Below are 12,423 nucleotides of genomic sequence, written 5' to 3' on the forward strand. Positions count from 1 at the left end.
AGACAAAGAAGAACAATAAAAGGAAATGAGAAGAAAAGGTCATTATACTAAGACAGAAGGAAAACCAGGGAAGTACAGAATCACAAAAACCAAGAGAAAGATTAAGGTAGCTAAATGGATGGATTCAAGAGCCATGTAGGAGGTAAAATCAATGAGGCCTAGTGATTAAATGGATGGGGATATCAGGAGAGCCTAGAATTCCCAGGAATTCAGGTTTGGAAAGCTAGGTGAGTGGTGCTGCCATCTGTAAACAATGGGACAGCAAGAAAAGAGGCAAGGTTTGAGGGGGAGACACCCAGGCTAGCATTTAAGTTTGGAAGGCACTGCATGTAGGTGAAAACAGTCATGAGTGTGACTGAGACTGCTGGAAAATCTAAGGACAGAACTCTGAGGAACACGAGAGTTTGGGATAAAGGCAAGAAGAGAGTGGCAGCAAAGAAGAGATACCTCTAGAGGAAATCAAGAATTGGCAGAGTATATATGGAGACCTAGGAGAAGGTAGTGTTTTGAAAACAATAGAAGTCTAGAGTTTCCAGAGGTCAAGTAAGATGTGGACAAAAAGTGTACACTGTATTTAGCAATTAACACTTACCTGTGTCATTTAATTTCAGGGCTTTTATGGAAGATAAATGATTGCGCTGAAGAGATAAGAAGTAGTAAGGAAGTAGCTGAAACATGTATAAGATTTACTCTTCCAAGAAGCTTAGCGATGAAGAACGAGTGAGAAGGTAGGGAAGGCTTCACGGATAAAAAAGGGATTCAGGAAGGTGGGAATGAGAGACATTTATAAGCTGAGGGGAAGGAACCAGTGCAGAGGGAGAAAGAATACAGAGAGGAGACGGGAAAACTGATAGGACAAGGTCTTTCGGAGGAGAAGGGATCCAGAGACAGGTGAAAGGATACTCACTGGTGCTGTCTAAAAATACGTTTTTGGAAAAATCAATTACCTGTAATTTTATTTCTTGTTCTTTTTCCTTTATCTGAATAGCATGTTTGGCCTGAGCAATGGGTGTCTCCCACATACAATCCGAGAGAAGGGAAAACAGGCGATCAACAACCTATTTATTGAGGGAAAAAAGAATGAGGAAATTTGTAATGGGTGATTTTAAATATTTTTAGAAAAGATAAATCATGTAACTGTAATATCAAGTCACATGTGAAATTTTATTATATACCAATCTCCTACAGCTACTTCGGGTGGTTGTAAGTTAAATATCTTCTTTTTAGAAAGACCATTAACGACTGGAAAGTGGGTTCCATCGCCCTTATGTTGCCTCACTATATGGACCTCAAATTAGGCCATGCAACCTCACACCCTTCTTTCTCTAGAGGCCCGAACCTAGTAAGAAATTTCAGAGCTTTTCCTTTCCTTCTGATCTTGCAAGTATTCACTATCCCCATACTCCTTCCTCACACTGCATAACAATTTCCCTTTCGTCTTGCTTGGAGATGAAATAAAGAAAGCAATCTCAGAAGTGGAAGTTTTGCCACTGAATAAATGACACATTTACAACCGTAGAAACTCTAAGTTTAAATTTTGGGTGAATCATCTTGCGGCTGTGAAAAACATCTTCTAATAACTTTAAAAATAGAAACCTGGGCCATTTGATCATCTTCTACACCAGATTCACAAGCTGGTAGCACAGCCTCAAGGACATGAAGTGCAAGCAGCCTCGTTCTTAAGTTGCCAACTAGAGGAATACCTGGGGGGGAGAAAGACATTTTCTTATTATCGGTGTGACTTACATTCAAAGCTTAAATGAATTTCTTAAAAATAAATATCTTTCTGAAAGATAAACAAACACATGAACAAAGAGAAAAGATTAGGGGTTACCAGTGGGAAGGGAGGTGGTGGGGTAGGCACAAAGGGTGAAGGGGCGCACCTATAAGATGACTGACAAATAATAATGTAAACTGAAATTTCACAATGTTGGAAACTATCATAACCTCAATTAAAAAATAAATTCCCTGAGGCTGCTAAGCATTTATGGGTGGAATGGACTTCACTTTACCCTATTATCATAAGAATTCTAGATTCATCCCAAACCCATGAATGTATATGAATATTCATGTTTATGTCTCAGTTTTTATGTATATATAAACAGAATAGCACTATAATAACTACCTGTGTCAGGTACTGTGCTATGCATTTCATACACATTAACTCCATTGATCCTCACAAACCATACATTACAGCCCCATTTTACTGGTGAGAAAACTGAGGCTCAGAGAAGTTAAGTTACCTGACCAAAGCCACACAGCTCAGCAATGGCAGAGTCTAGCAGAATTTAAACAGGTCTGTTAATCTCTAAAGCTCAGGCTTATCATACCCTTTCATTGCCTCTTCTCCGTCCATGCCCTGACTACCTCACAGAGATTGTTAGGGTTAATGGGGAGTAAGCAGTTTGTACTTTTCTAAAGTAAGCAAAGGTAGAGACAGCATATTCATCCTCTTTTCTCTATCCATTACTACAATAAAACCAGTTAAAATAAATGAATATCTGATTTTTCTTTATGCTCTAAGAACTTAATGTTATATAAGCCTCATCTTATTAAAAGAGAAAAAAGGCTGTTTTAAGTTATACTAGTTAAGAAAAACTAGTGAAGTATAATGGGAATGTATATACATAAAATAACATGTACCATGGAAGACTATGCTACATGTTAGGATATTTTTAAAAGATTAGGGATGATGAAAAAGTTATAGAAATGGGGAGCAGTGATAGCTGAACAACAATGAGAATGTAAAGTCACTTAATTGTACATTTAAATGGTTAAAATGGTAAATTTTATTTTATGTGTATTTTACCTCAATTAAAAAAAAAAACAGACCAGGAAAGGACTGACAGTAATCTATACAAGCAGACTAGACTTCTAGGCTTAGAACCAGGAATAAGGCTTGTTATATACAACTCTCATAGACAGTACACAATCAGAAGTTACAATCAAGACAATAGAAATCATATCATGATAAGAGAGAGTGGACAAATTCAGATCTGCATTTTCATAATCTAAGAAGTGATGTCAAAATCTGTGCCAAACTATCGTATTAAACAGGATGTTCTCTGCTTACTTTTATTATTATTGTAATCTAAACAAACAGGGGCAAGTTCTCTAGATTAAATCCAGGATCGTCTTCAGTGCTACTTTCTATTCATTCCTACCAATTTTTACTCCTGAAATTAGAGTTTTCCTTTAATCAAATAAGTACTCAGAAAACAAGAAAAGATTTGAAATCAAAGTCGAGTATCCAATATTGCTAAAGTCTGGCATTATCTGAATAAAACACATGTGATGTATAAAAATACTCTAAAACGAGGCAAAGATCAAATACCTGAAGAACACTTCTGAGATGCTATATTTAGAAGCACCTCTGTCCACTTTGGGGAAGCCATTTTTGATTGAATTGCTTTTGAAGATACAACTCTACGAAGAAAAACCAAAAAATCCCCCAGGTGCAGTTCGGCTGCGTGTTGTTTCCTAAGAGCAGCTGAGGAGCAAAGAGAAAGTGTACATTACAACCAAAAGCCAACAGGAAACAGTCTTATATCAAACAACTCCTATTTAGATTACAGTAAGCACAAATCTAATTTAAAATATAGGTTGTCAGTTTGCTGCTGAATTTTTTTTTTAAAGATTGCCACCTGAGCTAACAACTGTTGCCAATCTTTTTTTTTTTTCTTTTCTGCTTTATCTTCCCACACCCCCCCGTACATAGTTGTATATCTTAGTTGCAGGTCCTTCTAGCTGTGGCATGTGGGACGCCGCCTCAACGTGGCCTGACGAGCAGTGCCATGTCCGCGCCCAGGATCCGAACCCTGGGCCACCGGAGCAGAGCGCGCGAACTTAACCACTCGGCCACGGAGCTAGCCCCTGCTGCTGAATTTTTAAAACTTAAAGAACAGAACGGGGAAAGGTCAGAAAATAAAGCCAAACTTAAAACAACCTCTACATCTGTGTACAATAATACTGAGCTTGCTAGAATAAAGTATATGTACTTGGTTTTATGCATTTTTTTACCGCTATTCTAAAAAACAACAGTTCTCTACTCAAGTCTAGAGTTCTACTGGATAGAATTTGAAGGAGATGGCCTGTAAACTCCCTAAAATAGTATGAAAAATTATGTATATGTGCATATTTGACTAGTAAGAGAGTTCAAAACTTTGATCACATTTTCAAAAAGTCCATGATCCCCTCCATGCCAATCAAACTAAGAATCACATCTCTAAAAAAGGACTTCGTGTTTTCAGATTCTACAAAGAAGCAAATTTCTGGCCTGAATCTGGTTTGTCTGAGCTCAAACTCTTTGTACAAGATCTTTCACATAAACTTGCCCTAACCAATCTTCCCAGTTTTTCCACCAGTGTATCAGCCACTAGCCTCTCTCTTGTCACGCCTCTCATAGTTTCCCTCCATCCTGTGGATTTGAAACCAGAGAACCACCTGCTCTTTCTGTAACACGCCAGGTTCTCTTATCATCCAACACCTTTCACACCTCTTTAGCCATTTAAAGTCCCACTCAGAGCCGGGGGGGAAAAAGTGTGCTAGCGGGACAGCTGCCCAGAATGTCAATCCCTAAGGGGCACTAAAATATGGAAAATCATAATCTGAAGACAGGTATATAGCACTCCTTTCAGGATTCAGGGAGATCCTCGCATGTCTAATTAAGGAATAGACAGACAAGTCACTTGTGATAGAAGGGAGACTCCTTTGCCAAGGTGCATGCTTAATGGCCTGTAATCTATCTTCATAGACGTCTAGTTAACTGGAGGACTTTTCTTTTGCTGAGATGCAAGTCTAGGAGAGAACTAAATTGCTAAGGACAACTAGAGAAAAAGCTAAGAACTCCTCTACATTTCCTCCACACAGTACTCTACCTCTCCTTTGCCTGAAGGCTACTAAGCAAATATATTTCATAATATTAGTTTGAAGAATATAAAATTATTAGCCTGCCCTGAGTACCCACATATCTCACTCCAACCTTGTCCTACAAATTCCTTCAAAATCCAGTTCAAAAGCTACCTCTTCTATGAAGCTTTCTCTCTTGGGAGAGATCCCTGGGAAAATCCCTTTTATGAGGCTTCCATTCTAACCTCCATCCTCATTCCCAGCAAGTATTTCTGTAACAAGACACTAAATTAATTAAATTAATTAAAGCCTGGAGCCCTTAAATACAAAGCTGGCTGATACAACTTGATGATAGAGTTTGTATTTCAGTATCAATACTACATTTGAAATGAAGGGTACACCTTACTTTCAATTAATCATTTTAGAGGGTTTGTGGGCTTATTAATACCCGTGCAGCCTGCCTCTGAATGCCTGGCCACTGCTGACTAGAATCAGTCTCACTCCCAGCCATCCTCATAAACAGAGAGAGTGCAATAGCCTTCTCCCTAGGACGACCTGAGGGTAACAGATGTGGATTCAACCTACTGTTACACTTGCTGAGATTCACACACAGAAGAACTATTTCTTTCTTTACTGGATATGGAAGGATCCAGTTTTCTCAGGAACCTATAGGCTGTAACTTATCTGTCTCTTTCCTGCTTTCTGCATGTGCAGTACTCAGCACAGAGCGGTGAAAAACTATTACCTTAACAACCCTGTATCCCCCAACCAGATCTCAGGAAAACAGATGGTGGCAGTAAAAGCTTGTTTTTAATTTTGTCACACCTCGTGAGTCTGCCCATATTGTATAAGCACCATACTCTTTACGTAAACAGGGAGAAGGAACCACAGGTTCAGCGTCTCAAACTAAAAGCTAGTCCTTAATCAGACCCATACATCCTCCTAGATTCTGACTTAAGAGATTTAGCTATTTCTTCTGAGCTTCTTTTATTACACTGTAATCATCTGTTTACATGTCTGCCTCCCTCATTACCCTAGAAGGTCGTTGAGGGCAGAGACAATGTTTTATCATTTTTGTATCCCCAGGGTATTTCCTCTATCTACTCACCTATCTACACAATGTTAATATTATTTAAATACTGCTACTTAATTTTAATATTTATTCAAATATTAATATTCACCGAGCTCTCACTTTGTGCCAGATACTGCTTTACATGTATTAAATTATTTAATCCTCATAACAATCTTGAGGTTGGTTCTAGTATGCACATTTTATTAAATGAGGGAATTAGGGCACAGAATGATTAAGTACCTTGTTCTCTCCATCTATCTATCGATCTAATTCTCTCTCTTTCTGTCTCTCTCTAATCCGGAAAGGATTTAAGGGCTCCCAGAGTTTATTATGATAAGACATGGTAGTTTCACAAAATGTTTTGAATAAATGACCAATTTTAGACCTTTATTCCCTTAATTTGTAACAGACATATGTAGTAGTTTTGCTGTTCAGGGTTTAGTAAGTTCTACTGAAATACAATGCTCACTAGAGTTGCTAAAGCTATGAGCAGATGATCATATTGCAGCAACCAAAAATTATGACGGCTAAGTATAATGAAGAAATTTTTTAGTGACTAGGGAAGAGAACAGCCTAGCAAAAAGTTCAGCTCCCAGTTCCCAAATAGTAAAACCCTTGGTCCTACGGGAACACTTAAGCAAAGACTGATTAGAGATGGGTTGTCAGGATCAAATCCTAAGAAAGCATAATCTGGGGGAGTCAGTCACTTGGAACCTCTAGGTTCTAGAGTCAGAACAGCCAAGGCGAGTCTGAACATAGAGAATAAGCAGTATGGTCACTGCATCAGGGTTAACAGGCTCTAAGGAGAGGAGGTTCAGTCAGAAGCTCATCTAAATCATATATATTTGGAGAGAAAAGGGGTTAAATGAACAAACAAAAATCCTTTCATGCCTCACAACAGAAAGAAGTCTACATTCTAATGATATGCACACAACGGGGACTCAGTGCATGCCTGTACCTCATGACAGAGAAAAAGGTTCATGATACCTCTGAAATCTCTCTTCTCAGTTTCTCCACTGGAGTCAACTTTTTTTTCTTCTTCTTCACCCTCTTCTCCTTCCCCTTCTCCAAAAGAGGCCATAAGTAGTACACCAGCTTGGGACAACAAATTCTTCAACTGACTACAGAGTAGATCCAACAAGGACTGAACTACCTTAGGGCTCAGTTTATCAGCATAGGTCCTACATAAAAGAACAGGAAAGAAACAAATAGTAACAACACAAAAGGGCAAACGTTGTGCTTAAACAGATAAAGGAGATGAGGGGGAAATGGAAATTACTAAAATGAAAAGACCAGACCCCACACAATTCTACCAAGACATCTACAATGCTCACCCTGTAGTGATGGCTAGAATCTGGAGCAATCTTGTACTTGCCACTTTTAAAGCTGTGCTAAGCTGGGAAACACCAGTCTTTGGCAACAGCTGCAGGGGCTGTCCTAGCATAGTGTCCGTGCCACATAACTGTGACAATACATTTAGCAGACCAGTGGAAATTGCTAAAGAAACATCCACTGGTTGATAGTGAACACTCAGGGCGAAAACTGTAACCAAAAGAAGACGCTGCTGGGCCTCTGGAAAAAAAAAAAGAAACAAAGACAGTTGAGAATCTTCTCTGAAGTAAACAAAGTATTTACTAAAACAAGTAATATTCCAAAATATAAACAGTTACATGGAACACTATTACATTTAGAAACATTTATTCTTTACCTGTAAGTTGATTTACTGATGTAAAACAAAAGGTATAGAACATCGAGCATCTATCTAGCATCACCTCAGCCCAAAATGTACCTTGCATCTTCTACCTACCGGGGCAGTTACTCACCGATGTGATGCTTGTTTGCTTGCAGGGCTCTCTCCAGGGTAGCAGACAATTGTTGATAAATCTTATGCACAGCCACTTGGATTTCAATCTGAATACTTCTCTTAGCTGCTCTGATCCCATCCTAAATTACACACAAAGATTTACCTTTTCTATTAGCAATAATAATACCTCCTACCCAAATAAAAGTAATAGTATTTTATTCCTAGACTATGTAGAGCCCTGTGGTGGTTTTTAATTATTTAGTGTATTTCAGTATAAAAGTTTTATAATAAATTTATTTTTAAATACTTGATAATTACTGATTCTATATAACCTTTCTCCTTTCTCACAAAACAATATTTCCTCTCTAAATATAGAAGACATAAAGGCAATACTTAAAAAAAAAAAATTTCAAGCAATCAGAGGAGCTAGGTAAAATGATCTAGTCTAAAATATAAATTCTTGAAATCCATCCTTCCAAACACCAATCCCTATCCCAGCTTAGATCTCTCTCTATTCAATTCAGCTAAGGGTTAACAAAACTGAGCCAGCAAAGAATCTAAAAGTACAACAGTACCGTGGCTCACCCAATCCCAATAGTATTATTATTACTCAGGAAACTAAACCAATAAGATATCTTTGAGTCATTTCAAAGTTTTTATATTTTTAAACCTCAGTCTTAAATACCAAAAAGTTTAGCATTATTGAACTAGTTTTGTAAAAAACAATGGTTAAAACTAAATATACTGCAAGGTGTCATCCTCACGTGACAGGTCCATTACCTACCTGATAGTGATGCAATCGGCCACTCTCTCCTTTAGCTCCTGTGTGTCCAACAGTGCCCAAACCAAAACAACCTGCTAGAAACTGCAGCCTCACAGACGTGAGTAGTGTGGATGACTGGAAGCCTGAGTTCAATCTGCTTCCTGCCAGAGAGATGCTACCTTTTTCCTCCATCCCAGACAACAGAACGAGGATCTGGTGAAGTGCCTCTAAACGAAGCTTGAGAAAAGTAAAATAAACATATTTTAGAGTTCTTCACTGAACTGAGACACAAAGAACCTCTTCATGTCACAGATAATATATTACCTAGCACATGGAAAATTCTGACATTTCTTAGGAATCTATTCTGTTAACATAAACATTTGCTTTATTATTATGACTTTTTAAAATGAAAATCTCTCTAAAAACTCTCTAAGTATACTTCAGTATAAAAGAGGCTACACAGTACAATGGGAAAAGTAGCAGATTTGGAAGCAGGAGACCTGGTTTCAAGCCAGACCCTTCCACTTACTCTGTGGCCTTGAGAAACTCACTGATGTAAAACACAGTCTCAATGAGTCTCAATGAGGCTAATAGTATTTTACCTAACCTATTCACAGAGCTATTGTGATGCTCTTGAGGAGAAACATGTGAAGGTTTCAAAATTGTAAGGTAGTATGGTTATTGCTTCCCTTACTTATAATAAAGAATATAGAACACAGAATGAGTACTCTTTAGTTCAAGAATCGGAAAAAGGATTTCTGAAAGATTTCTCTGTGGTTCTCTTGAACTTCTGGCTCTATCTTTCACAGGAGGATAATACCCACCACTGCAGTCAATTGTCCTATTCCTCCTTTTTTTTTTAATAAACTTTTTATTTTGAAATAATTTTACATTTACAGCAGAGTTGTAAAGGTGGTGCAGAGAGGTCCTGGATACCTTCCCCCAGCCTCCCAATGTTAACATCTTACATAACTGCTACATTTATCAAAACTAAGAAATTAACATTGGGACAACACTACTGATTAAATTGCAGGCTTTATTTGGGTTTCACCATTTTTTCCATAATGTCCCTTTTCAGTTCCAGGACCCAATCCAACATAATACATTGCATTCATTTGTCATGTCTCCTTAAGTCTGTGATAGTATCTGTCTTTCCTTGTTTTCCATGACCATGACACCTTGGAATAGCTGTTCATGTATTTTGTAGAATGCCCCTCAGTTTGGGATTGCCTGATGCTTTCTCATGATTGGACTAGAGTTATGGATTTTGGAGAAAAATAAAGTCTCCTTCTCATCACACTATTTTCAGGAGTACATGATATCACCATAACTTATTGCTGGTGATGCTAATCTTGATTACTCGGTTAATGTGATGTCTGCCAGGTTTTTACAAAGTAAATTACTACTTTTTTCTTTTTTCATACTCTATTTATTAGCCTTGAGTCACTAAGTCCAGTTTACTCTCAAGAGGAGGAGAATTAGGTTCCACTTCCTGGAGGGAAGAGTATCAAAGAATTTGTGGGCATGTTAAAACCACAATAATTTATAAATATTTTGAGGGAGATACTTAGAGGCTCTGCAGATATCCTGTGTTTCCTTAAAATTTTGCTCACTAATTTTAGTGTTGGTCATTATTACCATGATGTTCTAATCTAGCCCTTGTTAAATGGGCCAAGTTTGTCAAAAATGGAGGCTGTGAGAAGCAGATTCATATGGTCACCAGCCAGTCTCACTCTAGTTTCTAGGAAACAAGGAAAGACTTATGATTAGAGTATCCTGACAAAATTTTGCACTTTTGTCCACTTCAAACAAAATATCATGCTGTTTTAGTTAAGATAGGGACATCAAAAAGCTCAGGTGGAGAAAATGAGGAGGCAAGGAGTAGGAAAAAAGGAAAAGTTTTTCCTACAATTATACATTCAGTGGTTTGGTTTAAGTTTCCATATACCCTCAGGAAGAGTAAATATCGAAGACTTACTTCTGCCCTTAACTGCTGCTGTTCCATTGCAATGATGGAGGCCTGGGGACTTGTAGACATACTTTCCTCTGGCTCTTTAAAACCTGGGGCATTCCCCACATCTCCACTCACAAAACTCACAACATTTTCAATCAAAGTATGAACTCCCAAAGACTTGGTGAGATCAAAATCAGACTCAAAAGAGTAAGAGGAGTTGCATAACCAGTCTCTGCTATGTTTCAGGCGAGCCCAAGAATCACTCAGGGATTCCAACTGACTGTGCATAGGACCTACATACAAACAGAACAAACACGCATCAATGGCAACCAGGTAAAGCATACATTCCGAAACTAGATGAGGGCTGAGTACTGCTCCCATACCAACTGGTGAGAAATGGATACTCGTGTTTGAATACATGCATGCATTAAGTGAATCTGAGCAAAATGCTTTGGTAAAAAAACAACAAACAAACAAAAACTAGAGCAATGTAAGAAAATAAAGGGAAAGCCCTGTTTGATGTACCAGTGTCTCTGTAAGCGCTTTAGCAACACGCTGCCACAAGAAAAAGAAAGGCAGAAGCCACTCTCAAAATGCTTAGCTTAAAATGCTCTGCAGTATTAAACGAGACTATCATTTATGAACAAAAAGGAACTAGGCACTTAGGACACGGCGGGTAAGACCTACTAGTAATAGGACTTCATCTGATTTAAGATTATCATTGTGAAGAGTAAGTTAAGATTGCGTGAAGTCTACATATCTGCAATGAAACATTACCTTAAAAAGAATATAGAAGGGCAAGTAAACGTAGACAAAAAGGAGACATAAACATCACCCTTTGGGTTTCATTAATACAAAGAACACTTTCCCTGTGTCATGTGTATATTTATTGCAGGTTGTGAAACTCCTATATAGAGGAAGCAAAGTTTCACAGACAAGAATATGTAAGATTTAGTGTAAAATGATATCTATATAAAATTACCAAGTGGTATCATAACAGTCATTAAATATAATAACATTAGTTTTGCCAGTAGGCATTCTCTAGGCTAAAATGTTTACATTAGACAGTAAAAATGCTAATATGCTTGAACACAACTGTCCAAGCCATATGCCAATATTAGCTTTAAATAAATATAGAAATGTCCAATTCTTACAAGCTTTTATTTTTTAATTTAATTGATCTCATGAATTAATGATAAGCCTCGGCTCATGATATACTCTCATCACTGGTCCATGCATAGGCTGCTTTTGTATTTATACTTATTTGTAATAAATGTGAACACAAGAACTAGAAAACTGACAGTAACTTTTATCTACCTGTCTGTTCTTCCTCCAATCCACTTCTCCCTGTCTCTTCCTACCTAAGGCTTTCATTATCCCGAAGCCTTGGTTTATCATTCTTTTGCTTTTACTGTTGTTAGATATCATTTTATCTTATATGTACTCCCAAGACAAATAATGGTTAGTTTTAGTTGTTTTTGATTATAAATATCATTTTTTATTCAATATAATATTGCTAATATTCATTCACATTATTGCATGTAGCCATGGTTCATTTGTTTGAGTGCTATATGATATCCTATCATGTGAATATACCAAATTTCTCTATTAGGAATGTATCTTAAGGTACCCAATAAAATATGCAAAATTGTATGTTACATAATTAGATGGAAAAGATTTGGGAAGAGAACTACTTAAACACTAATGCCCACAAAGAAAACAAACTAACACAATATTGATTGCATAACTTATTTTTTAATTATTACATTGGTGTCAGTAAAACCCCAGGACTTCAAAGTCAGACACAGAAACTCGTAACAGGCAGCTAACTTTTTAAAGTAACTAGGAAATAATTTATATGCATTCTACTAAAATAATTTAGAATGCCAAAGAATACATGGTTTATTTGCTTTCCACGTTCTACCAAGAATTCTTAAGATTAAAAAATGCAGAATTTTCAGTTTTACTGAATATGAAAAATA

The 12,423-nt window shown here is 37.3% G+C and overlaps 1 protein-coding gene across 9 annotated transcripts in view; it reads right to left on the reverse strand.

Annotated features, from left to right (window-relative positions):
* Positions 1-12,423, reverse strand: part of HERC1 (HECT and RLD domain containing E3 ubiquitin protein ligase family member 1) — a 203,187-nt gene that overhangs the window by 81,364 nt on the left and 109,400 nt on the right. For all 9 annotated transcript variants that reach the window (XM_046651305.1, XM_046651293.1, XM_046651268.1 and 6 more), the window contains exons 26-33: positions 10,466-10,734; positions 8,509-8,724; positions 7,744-7,864; positions 7,255-7,492; positions 6,908-7,101; positions 3,335-3,490; positions 1,597-1,703; positions 948-1,058 (exon numbers count right to left, since the gene is read on the reverse strand). In XM_046651305.1, the coding sequence (XP_046507261.1) occupies positions 948-1,058; positions 1,597-1,703; positions 3,335-3,490; positions 6,908-7,101; positions 7,255-7,492; positions 7,744-7,864; positions 8,509-8,724; positions 10,466-10,734 (1,412 nt within the window). The remainder of the gene's footprint in view (positions 1-947; positions 1,059-1,596; positions 1,704-3,334; positions 3,491-6,907; positions 7,102-7,254; positions 7,493-7,743; positions 7,865-8,508; positions 8,725-10,465; positions 10,735-12,423) is intronic.

Source organism: Equus quagga, chromosome 2 (genome assembly GCF_021613505.1).
Source record: "Equus quagga isolate Etosha38 chromosome 2, UCLA_HA_Equagga_1.0, whole genome shotgun sequence".
Classification (NCBI taxonomy): Eukaryota; Metazoa; Chordata; class Mammalia; order Perissodactyla; family Equidae; genus Equus; species Equus quagga.